The following is a 15,768-nucleotide window of genomic DNA, read 5'->3' as shown; positions in this document are numbered from 1 at the left end:
ATGATCTGGCGACGCGTAGAAATTTCCGTCGGCCTCTGCACCTTCCGTGACACCTCCTTGGTTCCCCTCGGGCCCCCCTTCGGTAGGTCGTCCTTCGGCAAGTTGCCTCAGCCTCCGTCTACGTTCTACTTGCTGCTCCAGAATCAAAGCCCTCTGCACGGCCTCCCACTCGTTCGTTTCCGGTTTTCTATTCCTATCTTTATTCAATAGGTTTGGCATTAATTGTCGCACATCTCCATAACTCTCAATTCTTAAATCAAAACATGTCTTTATTAATTCATCTGCTCAAGTACAACTCATGTCAATGACACTTTTATTTGAAAATAAGAAATTCACAGTTCAATTCCCTCCTGGCCTGGCGCCATCTCTTTCCGTGTCCCGTCGGCTGTTCTCTTTGTAGCGTTGCAGGATTTGTTGTCGTCACTCTTCCTGGGCAATCTCCTCCAGGTGGGCCTGTTGTGCCAGCGATACCTGTGCAAGCAGCCGGGGGAGGTGGTTCATCAACCGGTTTACTGTCGGGCTAACCTCCAGCACTGTCCACACGACACTTGGTGGGATTTCTGCCTCCGCCGCTTCTCGTCGAACGTATGTCTGAATGGCTACCTGGAGCAAAATTGAAAATTCTCGCGTTGCCGTGTCTTCTCCTGTGTAAAGTTCTGTTCGCGTGTCGTCGGCCTCCGGGTTTACTTCACCAACGGGTAGGCCCATTGTGTCTGTGCGCCATCCGTGTCTTCTGTTCCCGAGTTCGTCTAGGCAGCGGCGCCAAATGTTTCCCCTCTCGGGTAAACGGTTAAATGCAGAAAGTAAATGCACAGAACATAACAGAAATATATTAAATAACCAGCCTCCGTATTAATTCCATAGTCCATGTACAATAAGTGCTTATAACATTACATTTGACACGACTAACATGATCCTACTTCGAAGAAAAGGTACACAATATATAATACCCGAAGGGGTGCGACACAACCGTCGCGACTCCAACTACCTACCCGTCGGCCAACTAACTGACCGCCGTAACTCATTATTACCGACGACAACATAAACATAGTATAACAACATAACATAATGATTATTCCCGTCAACAAGGGACAGCCACCAAGAGCAAAGTTTGTGACAAAGTTAACCACCAAAAGAGTTATAAAGGAGGTTGGCCTGCCAAGTAGCCACCTCACTACAACCACTATAAAAAACTCTTCAACTGATCCAAAAAGCTCTTCAAAACTGCTGCCAGGTCTTCACACAAGTTGTTCTCATATGCCAATACAACCCTTGTGCAAAGATGATCCAAAAACGTATTTTCCAAGCCTTCCAATCTAGAAAGCACAGTCACAAACACAAGCAAGTAGGAGGCTTCAGATTTGCTACAAAACTTATTCAACTTTGATGCTCAATGGAAACCCCTAAATATGGAGTTTCTCTTCACACCCTTGGCTGGTCTCTCACAGTTGTAGATGTGCAAAACAATGGAGGTTTTTGTCTCCAAAGTTCTCAAAACCCTAAGGTTGATAAGCTCCACAAGGAGGCAGAAATAATTATCAGCAAAAACATGAATAGAAATGAGTCTCCAATGACCTTTAAAAACCTTTCCTCAAGTTGGCCTAATTAGGGTTGAAACCCTAACACCTCAATCAAATTTAATGAATTAAATAATAGGTACTTTATCCTCATAACAATTCTCCCACTTAGGACATACACTTTATGTTATATGTTTTCTCCACTTATACCAACCTTTTATCTCTCTCTTCCCCATTCACTCTCTCACTAGGAATAGGTACATAAGAAAGGTGAAACTTAATATTATAAATATGTTTTAAGTGACCCAAGGAGAGATTATAAAGTAATATGTATTAACTTTAATATTTCTTTTAATTTGCTTTTTTTGTCTCTCCTCATGGATACCTGGCAAGGAAGCACCTCACTCTCTCTATACACTCATGTATGCCTTTGTAGGAGATATTCTAGGGTTTAATGCAGTTTTAGACTGGTGACTTGGAGATAACAAGACTAATTCCACCCATGTTTATTCTAAAGTGCCCTCTGAAATAGGAGAAAATGACCAGTCCAGTGTCCTTTGCTTGTCCCTATCAGTCTACGAGGACTTCGTTAATAGACTGATCCTGATCTGTTGATTCTGGCTAAGAAGGGGACATTACATTGATGAAACTTGTAGTGATATTGTTTCTGCAAGGAAAGAAATGCTAGTGATGCACTATGGATGAAGAAAGTGGAAGCTTTGTTCATCATTAGCTTAACAGGGAGAATGTAATTTCCAAGTTTGTAGGGAACAATACAAACGTGATCATATAAAAAGTTTGGTTCTTGCTTGAGAAGACAATACACTTGCTCCATCTTATCTAGATGCTTCAAGTTCTTCAAACTTAGATGAGTTATGAGGTTAGATATTTTTAAATAAATCTATTTTTGACAAGTTGTATTTTTGGACATTATGTTGAAAATCTATTTTTCGGTTGTTTTTAGTTAGCTTTTTTTAGAGCAGTTTTTTTTTCTTTAAAGTTATTTCCTATTTTTAGTATCTTTAGGCATTTTTCTTTACAAACAACAATTTTTGGAATAAATTAATTACTAGCCTAAATCCCCAAAAATGGGTTTTGTAACCTTATGAATAAGTGTGTAGAGCATAGATTTTCTTCATGATAGTTGATGCCATGCTTTTGTTGCAAAGAATATTGTTTGAGTGAGTGATTCTTATATTCATATGTTTGTGTTAATTCCATCATTCGTTTCAATTGTTAGATTGAAAGTATGCAGTTAATATCAAGGTTTGTATTGATTTTATCTACCTAACTAAGTTGCAGCTTTGTATGTAACTTAATGGTTTTATCTTTGAGATTGTGTGTTGCTGTTTGTCAAATTTATCACTCCTTTCAAAATCTTGTCTGCACCTACCTATTGGTTTTTGCTTTTAGTTAATATGTGGTGTGCTAAATTCAATTGTTTGCGTTATGTCATAGTCTATAAATGTCATTTGTGAGAAAAAATTGTTTGTGGTCTTGTGCTCATTCTCGGAGCAAAAAGATAGGGCAGAAATGTTATTTATTCATTTCAGTAGTCTAGAACCCAAGAACAACACTGTGCAGTGTTAATAATTGTATATTTTGTTTCTAGCTTAGTGTCTATGCTTAGTTTAGTTTCCAAGGAATTTTTTTTTTTATCTTGCACACTTGTTTTGTTGTGTTATTGAAAAATACAAATAAAAATGTCAACAATGTCAAAGATACTCTTGACTTTGGCCTTCTTTATTCGAGAATAGAAGATTTGAATTCGACAAGATATAGACTTTGTTTGGGCTGAATTGTTGATGCTCGTATATCAACTATTAGCTATAAATTTTCCTTGAGCTTAGGAGTTGTGTCATGGTAAGAGTACTTTTCAACATTGTACAGCTTTACCTTTTGCTAAAGCTGAATACAAAGAAGTTGTTAGTAAGTTAGTACTAGTTGTGAAGCACTATGGTTATACTGAGTTTTGGGTGATCTTCAAATTGCTAAAACTATACCGAATCCACATTTTTGTGATAATCATAGAGTCCTAGAGTTAGTGAAGAACCTAGTTTATCATGCTTGCACCAAGCATGTTGTTGATTAAGGTAAGTAGGGATTTTGAAAAGGCCTAGACCCTTATACAAAGAGCAAGTAAAGATAGGCATTAAGCACTAAAGGGAAGAAGGGAACCCAAGAGACAACAACACACAATCAAGTAGGATACTATATATCCTTACAACCTACCAACCCAAAGGTAGGGTGGTTTGAAGCCAAATTATTCAAACAATTTTTTCTTAACACTAGTACAAGGATCCAACTACCCTAAACTTCATTTTTTGGAACAAGAGAGATTTGTAAGATCACCAACAAAAAATTTATCCATTCCTGGGACCATCAAAGACAAATTCATCACTGTACAATCTATAGGAGCTTGACATTCCTCAGCAGCAGCAGGATTATGTTCCTTTTTCCTCCAAATGTGTTGGTATTTATTGATGCTAGAGCAACTAGCTGGGGTATGGCACTACATTTAGGAATTGGTTGACACTAATGATATTTCTCTCCAACTCTGTACTTCCTATGAATGATCTGCTGATGTAATTACTAAACTTCTCGGAGCTCTTGTCTTTGTTAAATTATTGGACAAAATTGGAGTTTTTTCAATTTAGCCATTAAGGGAGGGTTATTAGATTAGTATAATATTAGAATACAATTTGTACATAGGCATTTATTGCTTATGTTAATGATATCGCAACACCACATTAGTTATGCTTAACAAGAAATTACAATAAAGTTACAACCACTTTGCAAATTCCACATTCAATAATAAACAGAAACCACACTCATTTAGTGTTCCCATGCAGTTGTCTCATACTTTGTGCGTTCATTCGTCCAACACGTCTTGTAACTTTTCTACTTGGATTTAGTTGGGCTTGATTACCCACCTTCAAAAATTTCTGCAATGTTGTAATGGGAGTAAGGAAGTAAAGATTAATTAACTTATCCCATACCTTTTTGACACAATTATCCTAAAAATGTAAATTGAAAAACACCTATTATAGAATAGATTAGTGTGCAATGCAACCACCCTACTAGACCACACTAGGAGGGGTAAGTTGTGTTTTTGAGTTTACCATATGCTTATTTTTCTTTCCGTATGCTTTTTTCTTTAAGGTTGGCAACAATGTAATCAATTAATTTGTTCCAAAATTCTTTGATAAATACTTTCCTAGAAAAATCTTCACTATAAAGAAATACCCATCAATTAACAAAAAATAAGTAGCTCAAAATATTATTAGTTGAATACATCCTAATGTAAGCAATGCCACATTTCTGTAAAATAGTTGATTTTTTCTTATAATTATGCTACCTTTTGGCTTGATCCTTTTAGGGTACGTATGTTGAAGACATTACAACAGAATTTGTTACATGCCCTGCGGACGTACTTTCTTTGATTGCAATAGGAGAAGGTATTTGATTACAATTGGATCACTCTATTTGGTAAATACTTATTTATTAGTGTTATTCCTTTATCAACATCAGAAAAACTTCTTGCATTAACTGTCTTCTTTTCAAATCAGTATTGTATGCATGTGGGTACTTCTTATCTTTGTTTATGTGCAGATAACAACAGCTAATATTTGTTGTAATATACTAGATTACATTATTTGAATTATGCATTGATAAATATATTCCTTTCTTACACAAAGTATTGCAACTAATCTAGCGAATTATCATTGATCAATGTAAGGAAGTTAAGGTCGCGAAACAACTTCCTACACTAATCTTCAGAGGAGGGTAATGCAAAAAAATTTCAGATCTTTACAATAGTTACATAAAATTAATAAATTAAACATAAATAACATGCCTACCATAACACAATGATTTACATGGAAGAAACCTTTTCAGGAAAAAAACCCCACACTGCAAAAGCCACCCAATATATTATTCAAATTTCAACAACATAATACAATATACTTGCAAAGCAAGCTTCTCACAGGAGTATCACCAACCAGAGATCTGGATGTAACTCAACAACTATAAGACTCTTACACACAACCTCCATCTCACACACCTAATGTATAAGAGGTACAATAAATGAAACCATTAAGTGGTATTACAAAACCATGAGCTAAAACCACCCAAAAAGTGGCACCCAACTTATCTCCAGTCAAAGATGCCCTTGAAAGATCCCAAATGGATCCTTTTGCTGTTGCTGCTGTAAATTCTTAATTAAACATACTATATTTTTGTAATTGTCCAGTGATCTTATAGAATAGACAGAAGTTGCAGAAAGGAATTGTTTCTTTTTGGGTTTTGATGCTATAAATAAAGTAATTGATAAATAGCAACAACTATGAAATAAAACAGTAAACAATGTTCATATGTAAGAACACTTAAGCAATCTGAAAATACTTCAAATCATACCAGGCAAATAACCTAGTTTTGTATTCAGCAAGAATCCATACATTTATTTGGAGTTGTTCTCAATCTGGATTGATGCCAGATGGAGGAATATTACTGGCAACGAACAAGGAAGACCAAATAAGCTGAATACAACCCTTCAAGCCAACATACAAACAAGGCGTGGTTGCAAAGGAGGCGTGGAAGCTGCTGCAAATCACGTGCTAGCTGAAATAGACCAGCCACCTTGTTGAAACCCCCAATATGCACGCTGAATCTTCAGGACAAGAAGATGTGTCTTCTACCTCTGACAATCTCTGTGCAATCCTGGATTAATCCACTATCAACTCCTGCTGAGGGCTACGTACCAGCAAGCTCAGACCTGGGGTTTGTGTCCCAGACCAATTCCCAAATTCGCAAGTTTCAAAATGATCAAAGATGCTATCAATTAGGTTTTCATCTCCTTATAACTCCTTTCCCTTTGCAAGTCGAACCCTAAAGAATAATAAAGCTTGCGCTTTATAATTAAAGTGACACTTTCCCAATTATGGCATCAAACTATAGAAAAATATCACTTTATTGCGAATAAATAACTTCAAGCATCCAAAAAGACTCCGGGAGGTGAGAATCATGTAGCAAAGTTCAAGACCTTTCCATCGAGCTATAACACATAGGCATATCAAACCAGATGAAGCCAAAAACCCCTTATTACTCCGAAATGGCTATATACATAGCCTTATTTTAATTTATTTAATCGCTAACTTAGGAAATATTTAAATATATTAAAATATTTCCATAGATCCAATAATAGCCCAAAATAACCAACCAAACATGAATCTGACTTTGTCACCTGTCTGTGACTGATGCCGGACAAGATGGGCCAACTGGCAGTCCCATCCCTAAACTCTAGGGATACTCCTAGAAACTAGGAAACACACCCTCATAGTATGAAACTAATGGTACAATTACAATTTGAAGATTAATTGAAGGGGTTGATTACATATAAAAATAATTTAGATTCGCAGTCCTTAAATATACTTTTCCTTAACAGTGATGCCTCTTGCAGTATTATCTCCCTTTTAAAAATTTTTAATGCCAGTTTAGTCTTCATTTCTTAATACAATAAGTTTTCTTTTTGTATACAGAGCATCGTCATGTGGGATCAAATAATGTCAATTTGCTAAGTAGTCGGAGCCACACAATCTTTACTTTGGTAAGATTTTCTAAACATGTAGTTTGTGCAAGTGATAGCTTGTGTCTAGTCATTTAAAAAAAATTATGCTCTCTTGATGTAGAAGGATTAGATGATTTGTCCATGCTACACATAAATATTACGCAAATGATTGGATAAATCTAAAACAACATATTCTTGTTTTGGAATATACTGTATATGTTTTTCATTGATGGTAACCCAAACAAAGCTGCTAAAGGTGGAAATTATGTATTCTACGCCTACTAGATGGCAGTTGGCTAGCCATTTGATTAGCTCCGCCTGTTCTTATATAAAACCTGTGGTGATTATTCAAGCCTTCTCTCCATCAATGATGCTCACCAATATTCAACTTGTTCCTCCAATAGAATAATATTGTTCTCTTCAATGTAGAAATTATCATGTCCAGCATTTTCAAATGCATTATCATCCATGACTGCTGTGCCTTGAGAAAGCTTTACAGCCTTATATTATGTATCCAAATTTGTCTCATTGTGCTTGTTATTCAATTAGTTTTGCTCCGACTGTGAAAATCAGCAGCTCTTCTTTGGCTTGACACTTTCACTGTTATCACTGATAAACAATATGTTAAGTCTTGAAATGTTGTTTCAATACCCATTCTTGTCCTTGTTTGAGAATGATTCTTATGACTTGTTTCTCATATAACTTCCATCAATGTAATGGGGCATTAGTAAATTATCTACACTAAAGAGGAATTCCATTGTTTGTGGTCTTGAAGGAGCTAGATTCTGGCCATCACCTCATGCAACCTCATCTTTCTCTTTGTATGTTCTACCAATCACAGACCTTTGGGTTTAATGTAATTTTTTCTATTGTCAAGGTTTTGAAGCACATTATTTAATTTGTGGTTCCAAAACCAAGATCATGTACATATCCCATTGTTGGAAGAAGTTGTTATTGATGTCAACTCTAAATAAATGCTTTAGTGTCAATAATATTTGCAGAGCTTTTGTTATATGCAACCCTAGATTGACAAATGCAGAGAGCACATATCTGGTTGTCTTGAATGGTGAAATGACAATCTTCAGACAACAAAGTAATGGCAGTATTTTGATCTGCAGGCATCGATGCTGTAGTTGCTGAATAATCACTGTGTTATCCTTATTCTCTCTGAGAAGTAGGTCAATCATGATGAAGACTAATACCAGATATTAATGTTGATTGTACATTATTCTTTCTCCTTGATTAATACTAGAATATACTCGCAACGAAGGAGAAGACTAATAACAGAATTTTAGTATTGTTCTCAACTTCTCGCATCATGGTTGCATCACATAGAAGTAACTTTATTGATGATTTGCATTGAGTTTTTCCAGAATATGGTTAAGTTTGGATTGGCTCAGGTACAACTGATTTTTTCTACTTGTTGCAGTTACAAACTGCCAATTAATTCATTGTTATAGTTGCCATTAAACAAGCTGGTTTGTGTCCTTCCTTGCGATGTAAAAGATGCTTGTGTTTGATCAAAGTCGTTTGAGACAAGGCTGTTATAAGACGGTTATTGGTTAACGTGGTTTTCTGTTTCTAACTGCATAATGGTTAGTAGTTGTTAAAACCATTCCACAACTACTCAACCAATATCATTCCAAAGAACATTTAAGTATATGTTTGAGTATTGATTGCAAGGATTGTGTAAGAGATATGATATCCAAACATTGAATATCTTGAATTCCACTATGCAATCATTGTAACAAGTTATCTCTGCAATTGAAAATGAATTGAACATTTGTACCGTGGCTGGGAAGAAGAAATTTGGTATATATGTGCTTTAAGTGTGTATTTTACAATGTGTTGTGATTATGCAGTTATAAGACAAAGTGTATATAGATTGATTCATATACAATTTGAATAATAAACAGTATGTTTGATGAAGTTTTTCAAGTTTGTGAACAGGACTTCTGAAAGGAACAGAAAGCATTTTGTGTGACAATCTTATTATAGATTTCGGTTATCATGAGTTGAAGATTGATCAGAAAGTCTAAAGAGTGATAATACTTTGTTTATAAACAGTTGCTTTGAATGCTTGTAATGATGAAAAGTGCAGGGTTTCAGATTTGATATCAGAGTTCGGTTATTTTGATTGTAATATTCTAATGATATGAAGTGAAAAGTTCTCAATTCTGAAATCTGTGATAGATTATTTGTAACACCATTATGGTTGGTGCTCAGACTGAATATTTTATGATTGTGAGCCTGAGAGTTGGTGCTCTTAAGCAAGGTGTTTGGTGAGGTTTGGTGCCCTAAAACTATGTATACATTATTGATTTGTGATACTGGATTAGGACAGTATATCCTAGCAGCATTTCTCATCGCGATTTTTCCCATTTCGGGTTTTCCACGTATTTCTTGTGTATTAGTGTCTACTTGTTGTTGCATTCTTTACAAATTCTAATTGTAAGTTACTCAATTTATCCAGAAAATCTAATTGTTAAAGTATTTGAAAGTTTCATCTACTACTAATTCACTCCCCACTCTCAGTAGTAGCATTGTGTTCTACAATCAGTATCGGAGCTTGGTGCTTGAATAGGCTTAATCAGCATAAGTAGATCTCGTTAAGAACACATGGCTTGTTTAGAAGAATCCTCCTCAAATAAAGCCCCCTTATTTGATGGTACTAATTATGCCTTCTAGAGTATCATAATGTAATGCTATTTGTCTTCTTTGGGGTTTTATGTTTGGATGTTTTCTGCTAATGGTTATACAATATCATCACCTCTTTTAATTGATCCTGCTGAAAAGAGAGAGTATGAAAATGATGCTAAGGCTATGAATGCAATTCTTTGTGGTTTGTCGAACACTAAATTTGTTAAAGTGACGCATTGTCAAACAGTTAAAGCCATTTGGGATAAATTGAAGAGTATCTATGAAGGTGATGATAAAGTGAAACAAGCAAAGTTACAAACATACAAAACAACATTTGAAGAGTTAAATATGAAAGAAGAAGAGCAGGTTGTAGATTATCTCCTTAGAGTTGATGGTATAGTGAATGCAATTAAAGGCCTTGGAGAAGATATGAAGGACTTTGTAGTTCTTCAAGAAGTTTTGAGATCGTCACCTTTAAGATATAATGCTAAAATCTTTGCATTAGAATTTGGCATAGATATTTTTAAAATTACAGTTGATTTACATGGCATTCTCACAGCATATGAAATGAGAATGCTTGGTAATGATACCTCTAAAGAGAAGTTGTATTTAAAGTAACAAGGAAAGCACACGAGACAAGTTTTGAATCTGATTGTGATACTGATGAAGAAGTTGTAAATCTTATTAGAAATCTTAAAAAGGCTTTTGGCAAGTATAAAGGGAAATCGCCTTTCAAGTGCTTCAATTGTGGAAAGATTGGACACTTTTCTACTAAATGTCCCCATGGTAGAAATGACAAAGATAATGAAGAAGTCTTCAAGAAGAAAAATAAAAATCAGTTTTGTCACAGGCAAAAAAATTATTCAAAGAACAAGAAAAGCTTATGTATCAAAGAAGAAGACATCACCAATTCAGAAGATAGCAATGAGTGTGTATCGGATGCTGAAGAATATGGAACATTGTTCATGGTTGTTGGATCAATTGCTGAGGATCAAATTAATGATGTTTCGTTTGATGTTGAAGGAGAGATAGACTTTGAAGGTGAATTGTTATGTGCCTTAGATGAAATTAGAAGATTGAAGAAGGAGAACAACAAACTTAAAACCTCTACATTGGAAGAAAATGAAGCACTAAAGAAACACCTTGAAGAAGGTAATCAAATTATTATCACTCTAAAAGTTGAAGTTGAAGAGGCCAAGAAAAGAGAAGAGGTAATAAATTCTAAATTATTGCTTAAATATGAAGAATGTTTGATATTAGAAACTAAAGTAGTGGCTTTACAAAATGATCTTGAACAATACAAAATTGAGTCTAAAAGAAGATTAAAATTTGTGAAGAGTTCTAATATGTTGGATGAAATGTTAGCCTATCAAAGGGTAGACAAAAACAAATTTGGTTTGGCTTTTGACGAAGGTCAAAGCTTTGGCACAAGTAATGCTTTCTGAACAAGAATGTTAATAATGATAGTTTTCTTAAAGTCTAAAGGTAGAGAAGGTATTCACAAAGGTTTCCTCCTACAAGACGAATTTTAGGTGACATGTTTTATCCCTATTTTTATGGTTATTGTAACTTCTGCAATTATTTTGGTCATAAATTAGTTGATTGTAGAGTTATGTCAAGAAGGAGAACTAACTTTGTTAGTAGAAATTCTTTTGATTCTTTAAAGAATTTCAATGTAATTTGTTGTAAGTGTCAAAATGTTGGTCGCATTGCAAGACAATGTAACACAAGTTTTGCAAAACAAAGAAGAAATGGGACCAAGTTCTTGAGTGGTCTTGAAAGTTTCAGGAAAGAAGAAAAAGTGTGGAAGAAGAAAGAAGAGAAGTCCATGATTGTTCAAACTACTTTGCATACGAAAAGGTAGAACCTTTGGATAATAGACAATGGTTGCTCTAATCACATGATTGGTGATAAGAGCAAGTTCATTAAGCTTACAGATTGGCTTCGTGAAGTTTGGAGATAAATCATTAGTCAAGATTCATGGTAAAGGTACTTTGAGCATAAATGGTTCATTAGAAACTCATAATGTTTGGTATGTTGAAGGACTGAAATATAATTTGTTGTGTTAGTCAAATGTGTGACAATGGATTTTTTGTAATCTTTAATTCTCAGAGTTGTGAAATAAGGAAAGCTAAATCAGGTAGGTTAATTGCTGAAGGAAAAAGAACAAAAAGCAATGTCTATGATCTCAGAGAAGTAAAAGGTAAACATTGTTTGTTGGGGCAAGTTGATGCAAGTTGGTTTTGGCATAGATGGAAGCCTTGGGTTTTGGCTTCTCCTCTCTAGTTCTGTTGAAGAGAACGCATTTGCTCAGGGAGAGTATTTCCTTGTTTTATTTCATATCCCTGGCTATAGTCATTGATGCCAAAGGGGGAGAAATTGGTGCAGATTTGTTGCAGATGCACTTTGATTGTTGTTGATACTGTTTTCAGGTTTGAATCTCTTGTTGTAGATGGAATTTGTGTTGGCTTCAGATTCACATTCAGATTCCGATTTGTTGGTTGATGCTACTTTCTTTGTAGTCAGATTTCAAAGTTTGTTTATGATTAATGCATATTCATTGTTGCAGTTCATTGTTACAGTTGGAATACTATCTTAGCCAAATGTGGTTTGATTTTCAGCTTGGAGTTTAGTCATCGATAACAAAGGGGTAGATTGTTGGAAAAAGTTATCATTGATGTCAAGTCTAAAAAAATCCATTAGTGTCAATAAAATTTGCAGAACTTTTGTTATATTTAACCCTAGATTGACAAATGTAGAGAGCACATATCTGGTTGTCTTGAATGGTGAAATGACAATCTTCAGATAACAAAGTAATGGAAGTATTTTGATTTGCAGGCATCAATGTTGTAGTTGCTGAATGATCACTGTGTTATCCTTGTTCTATCTGAGAAGTAGGTCGATCATGATGAAGACTAATACCGGAATATTAATGTTGATTGTACATTATTTTTTCTCCTTGATTAATACTAGAATATACTTACTACGAAGGAGAAGACTAATAAAAAAACTTTAGTGCTGTTTTTGCATCATGGTTGCATCACATAGAACTTTATTGATTATTTGCATTGGGTTTTTTCCAGAATATGGTTATGTTCGGGTTGGTTCCTGTACAACTGATTTTTGCCACCTGTTTCACTTCCAAACTGCCAATTAATTCATTGTTATAATTGTCATTAAACAAGAGGGTTTGTATCCTTCCTTGCGATGTGAATGATGTTTGTGTTTGATCAAAGTCATTTGAGACAAGACTGTTATAAGACGGTTATTGGTTAAGGCAGTTTTTAGTTTCTAATTGCATATTGGCTAGTAGTTGTTAAAACCATTCTACAACTACTCAATCGATATCATTCTAAAGAACATATAAATATATGTTTGAGTATCAATTGCAAGGATTGAAGAGTGTGTAAGAGATATGATATCCAAACATTGAATATGTTGAATTCCACTATGCAATCATTGTAACAAGTTATCTCAGCAATTGAAAAGAAATTGAACATGTGTATCGTGGGTGGAAGAAGAAACTCGGTTTAAAGCTGCTTTAAGTGTGTATTTTACAATGTGTTATAAATATGCAGTTATAAGACAAGTGTATAAAGAGTGATTCATATATAGTTTGAATAATAAACAGTACGAACAATATACAATATGTTTGATGAAGTTTTTCAATTTTGTGAACATGACTCCTGAAAGGAATAGACAAAGCATTGTGTGGGACAATCTTATTATAGATTTTGGTTATCATGAGTTGAATGCTGTTAGAAAATCTAAAGAGTGATAATACTTTGTTTATAAACAGTTGTCTTGTATGCCTATAATGATGAAAAGTATAGGGTTTCAGATGTGAAATCAGAGTTAGATTATTTTGATTGCAACACTCTAATGATATTAAGTGCAAAGTTTTCAATTCTGAAATCTGTGATGGATTATTTGTAACACCCTTATAGTTGGTGCCTTAAGGGTGATGAGTTGATGCTCAAACTAACGATTTTATGATTGTGAGACTAAGAGTTGGTGCTCTTAAACAAGGTATTTGGTTAGGGTTGGTTCTCTAAAACTATATATACACTATTGATTTGTGAGGCTGGATTAGGACAATAGATCCTAGTAGCATTTCTCACTGTGGTTTTTCCCATTTTGGGCTTTCCACGTATTTCTTGTGTACTGGTCTCTACTTGTTGCATTCTTTTCAGTTCTGATTTTAAGTTACTCAGTTTATCCAAAATATCTAATTGTTAAAGGATTTGAATGTTTCATATACTACTGATCCCCCCCCCCCCCCTCTCAGTGGTAGCATTGTGTTCTACACTCATTTCTTTCTTTTATATCACATTCTTGGTATTGTAAGAACCTCCATAGGTTCTAACTGCTGATTGTGGTGTTGTTTGTTTTGGTTTTTGAAGTTTTATATTTTTTTTGAATTTTTGCAAGGGTTTAATAACAAAAAAAGCAACTGCACATAAACTGAATAAACTCACAAACTCTGAGATTTCTATTTACATAAATGGCTGCAATTGTATATTTTATTCTCCTTTAAAGATATGAAGCCATTACATAAATTTGCATACCCGAAAATGATGATTATCAACTGTTGGAGCTAGGTGCTGTGAAAAAGCAACCCCAAGTCTGATCAAACTCTTCAAATCTGCAATTGATGGTGTTGCGAATGATGCTGAATTCTTCTTCCAAGCCCAGCGAACCCTTCTCAACCTTTTATTGAATTTTTGCAGCTATTAAAACCCCAAATCGAACCACCTAGTAAATGGCACCACTTACAGCAGTGAATGGCAGGCAATCAGCAGCATGGCTGCAAATAATTTCCCACAAATGAATCTTCCTTTTGCTGATTATGAATATTTCTTCAATCTGATTCAAAAGATTACTGAAAACTCTGCGAATAGCTTCCCAATCTGCACATTGATGACTCCTGGATGAAGCCAACCCTACAAGCTATCCTCAGCTGGTATTTCACAACTTCAGACAATTCTGACAATGAAGAATGAACGCCTTCTAATGTCCAAATCTCTGAAAATCTTCAGGAAACCCTTGTTTGTCCACAAACTCCAAAGATCACGCTTTTCAAGAGAGAATAATTGCAAAACATAATGAATCGAACTTCTCGAAAGAAAGGTTTATAAAGTCTCAAGGAGAAGTTCGAATTTCTCCAAAAAGGCATTTTAAAACATTTTAATAAAATATTATTTCATTAACTCCAACTTTTGAATAAATACTTTGGCTTAGGCTCATAAATTAATTAAATAAGTGTCCCCCTTGCAATGATGACTTGACCCTCAACTTAAGTGAAATTATAAAGTTAAATTATAACTTTATAATAAGCCATTTCATGATTAAATATTAATTTGGCCACTAAAATTATAATAACTCCCAAAATACTTAACATTTTAATATGTCGTCTGAAACAAGAGTCTCTCCAATTAATTCCCCATGTGACCAAAAACACTTTCTAAAAATAGAAAGGTCCCCTCTCAATCCACCTCTGGCTTACTATAAATAGTAAGTATGGCAAAAGTATAGCAAAAGGAGTCCAAATGATGCCAAACGAAAGCCAATCCTACAAAAATCTGAACATTGGAGGTGATACAACCCTCAGAAGACCCTCTAACCATCCTCATTAGCCTACGAGGGCCATATGATAGGCTAATCCTCTGCTACCATAGACTGTCATGAACAAGGGGACATCATAGGGTATTCTCTTGATTTTTGCTAACTTCTTGTACCTTACACAAGTCTTGTTGGATTATTGTCATTGATGTTAAAGGACAAGTCCAATTTCAAGAAACGGCTAAATTATATTGAAGGATAGATCAATAAATTCTTGTGCCAAATTTATGGCACCAATACCATGAATTCGTTGTGCAAGAAAGGAGGAAAATGGAACCAATTAAATCTAGGTTGCCAGTTCAGGTTTGGGTTCGAAGAACCGGTACGTCGGTATGGCAAAATTTTGAAAAGGGGTTTGGGTTTGTCTGGGTTCGTTAGTACAAAAACATGTAAATTATATATATATATATATATAGCCTATAA

The 15,768-nt window shown here is 34.8% G+C and overlaps 1 protein-coding gene across 5 annotated transcripts in view; it reads left to right on the top strand.

Annotated features, from left to right (window-relative positions):
- The window catches only part of LOC131073169 (kinesin-like protein KIN-7C, mitochondrial), a 344,338-nt gene that overhangs the window by 169,064 nt on the left and 159,506 nt on the right, over window positions 1-15,768 (top strand). For all 5 annotated transcript variants that reach the window (XM_058009569.2, XM_058009568.2, XM_058009570.2 and 2 more), the window contains exons 8-9: window positions 4,897-4,975; window positions 7,055-7,122. In XM_058009569.2, coding sequence (XP_057865552.2) covers window positions 4,897-4,975; window positions 7,055-7,122 — 147 coding nt within the window. The remainder of the gene's footprint in view (window positions 1-4,896; window positions 4,976-7,054; window positions 7,123-15,768) is intronic.

The sequence above is a fragment of the Cryptomeria japonica genome, chromosome 1 (assembly GCF_030272615.1).
Source record: "Cryptomeria japonica chromosome 1, Sugi_1.0, whole genome shotgun sequence".
Lineage (NCBI taxonomy): Eukaryota > Viridiplantae > Streptophyta > Pinopsida > Cupressales > Cupressaceae > Cryptomeria > Cryptomeria japonica.
This window is presented reverse-complemented; position numbering and strand designations above follow the sequence as displayed.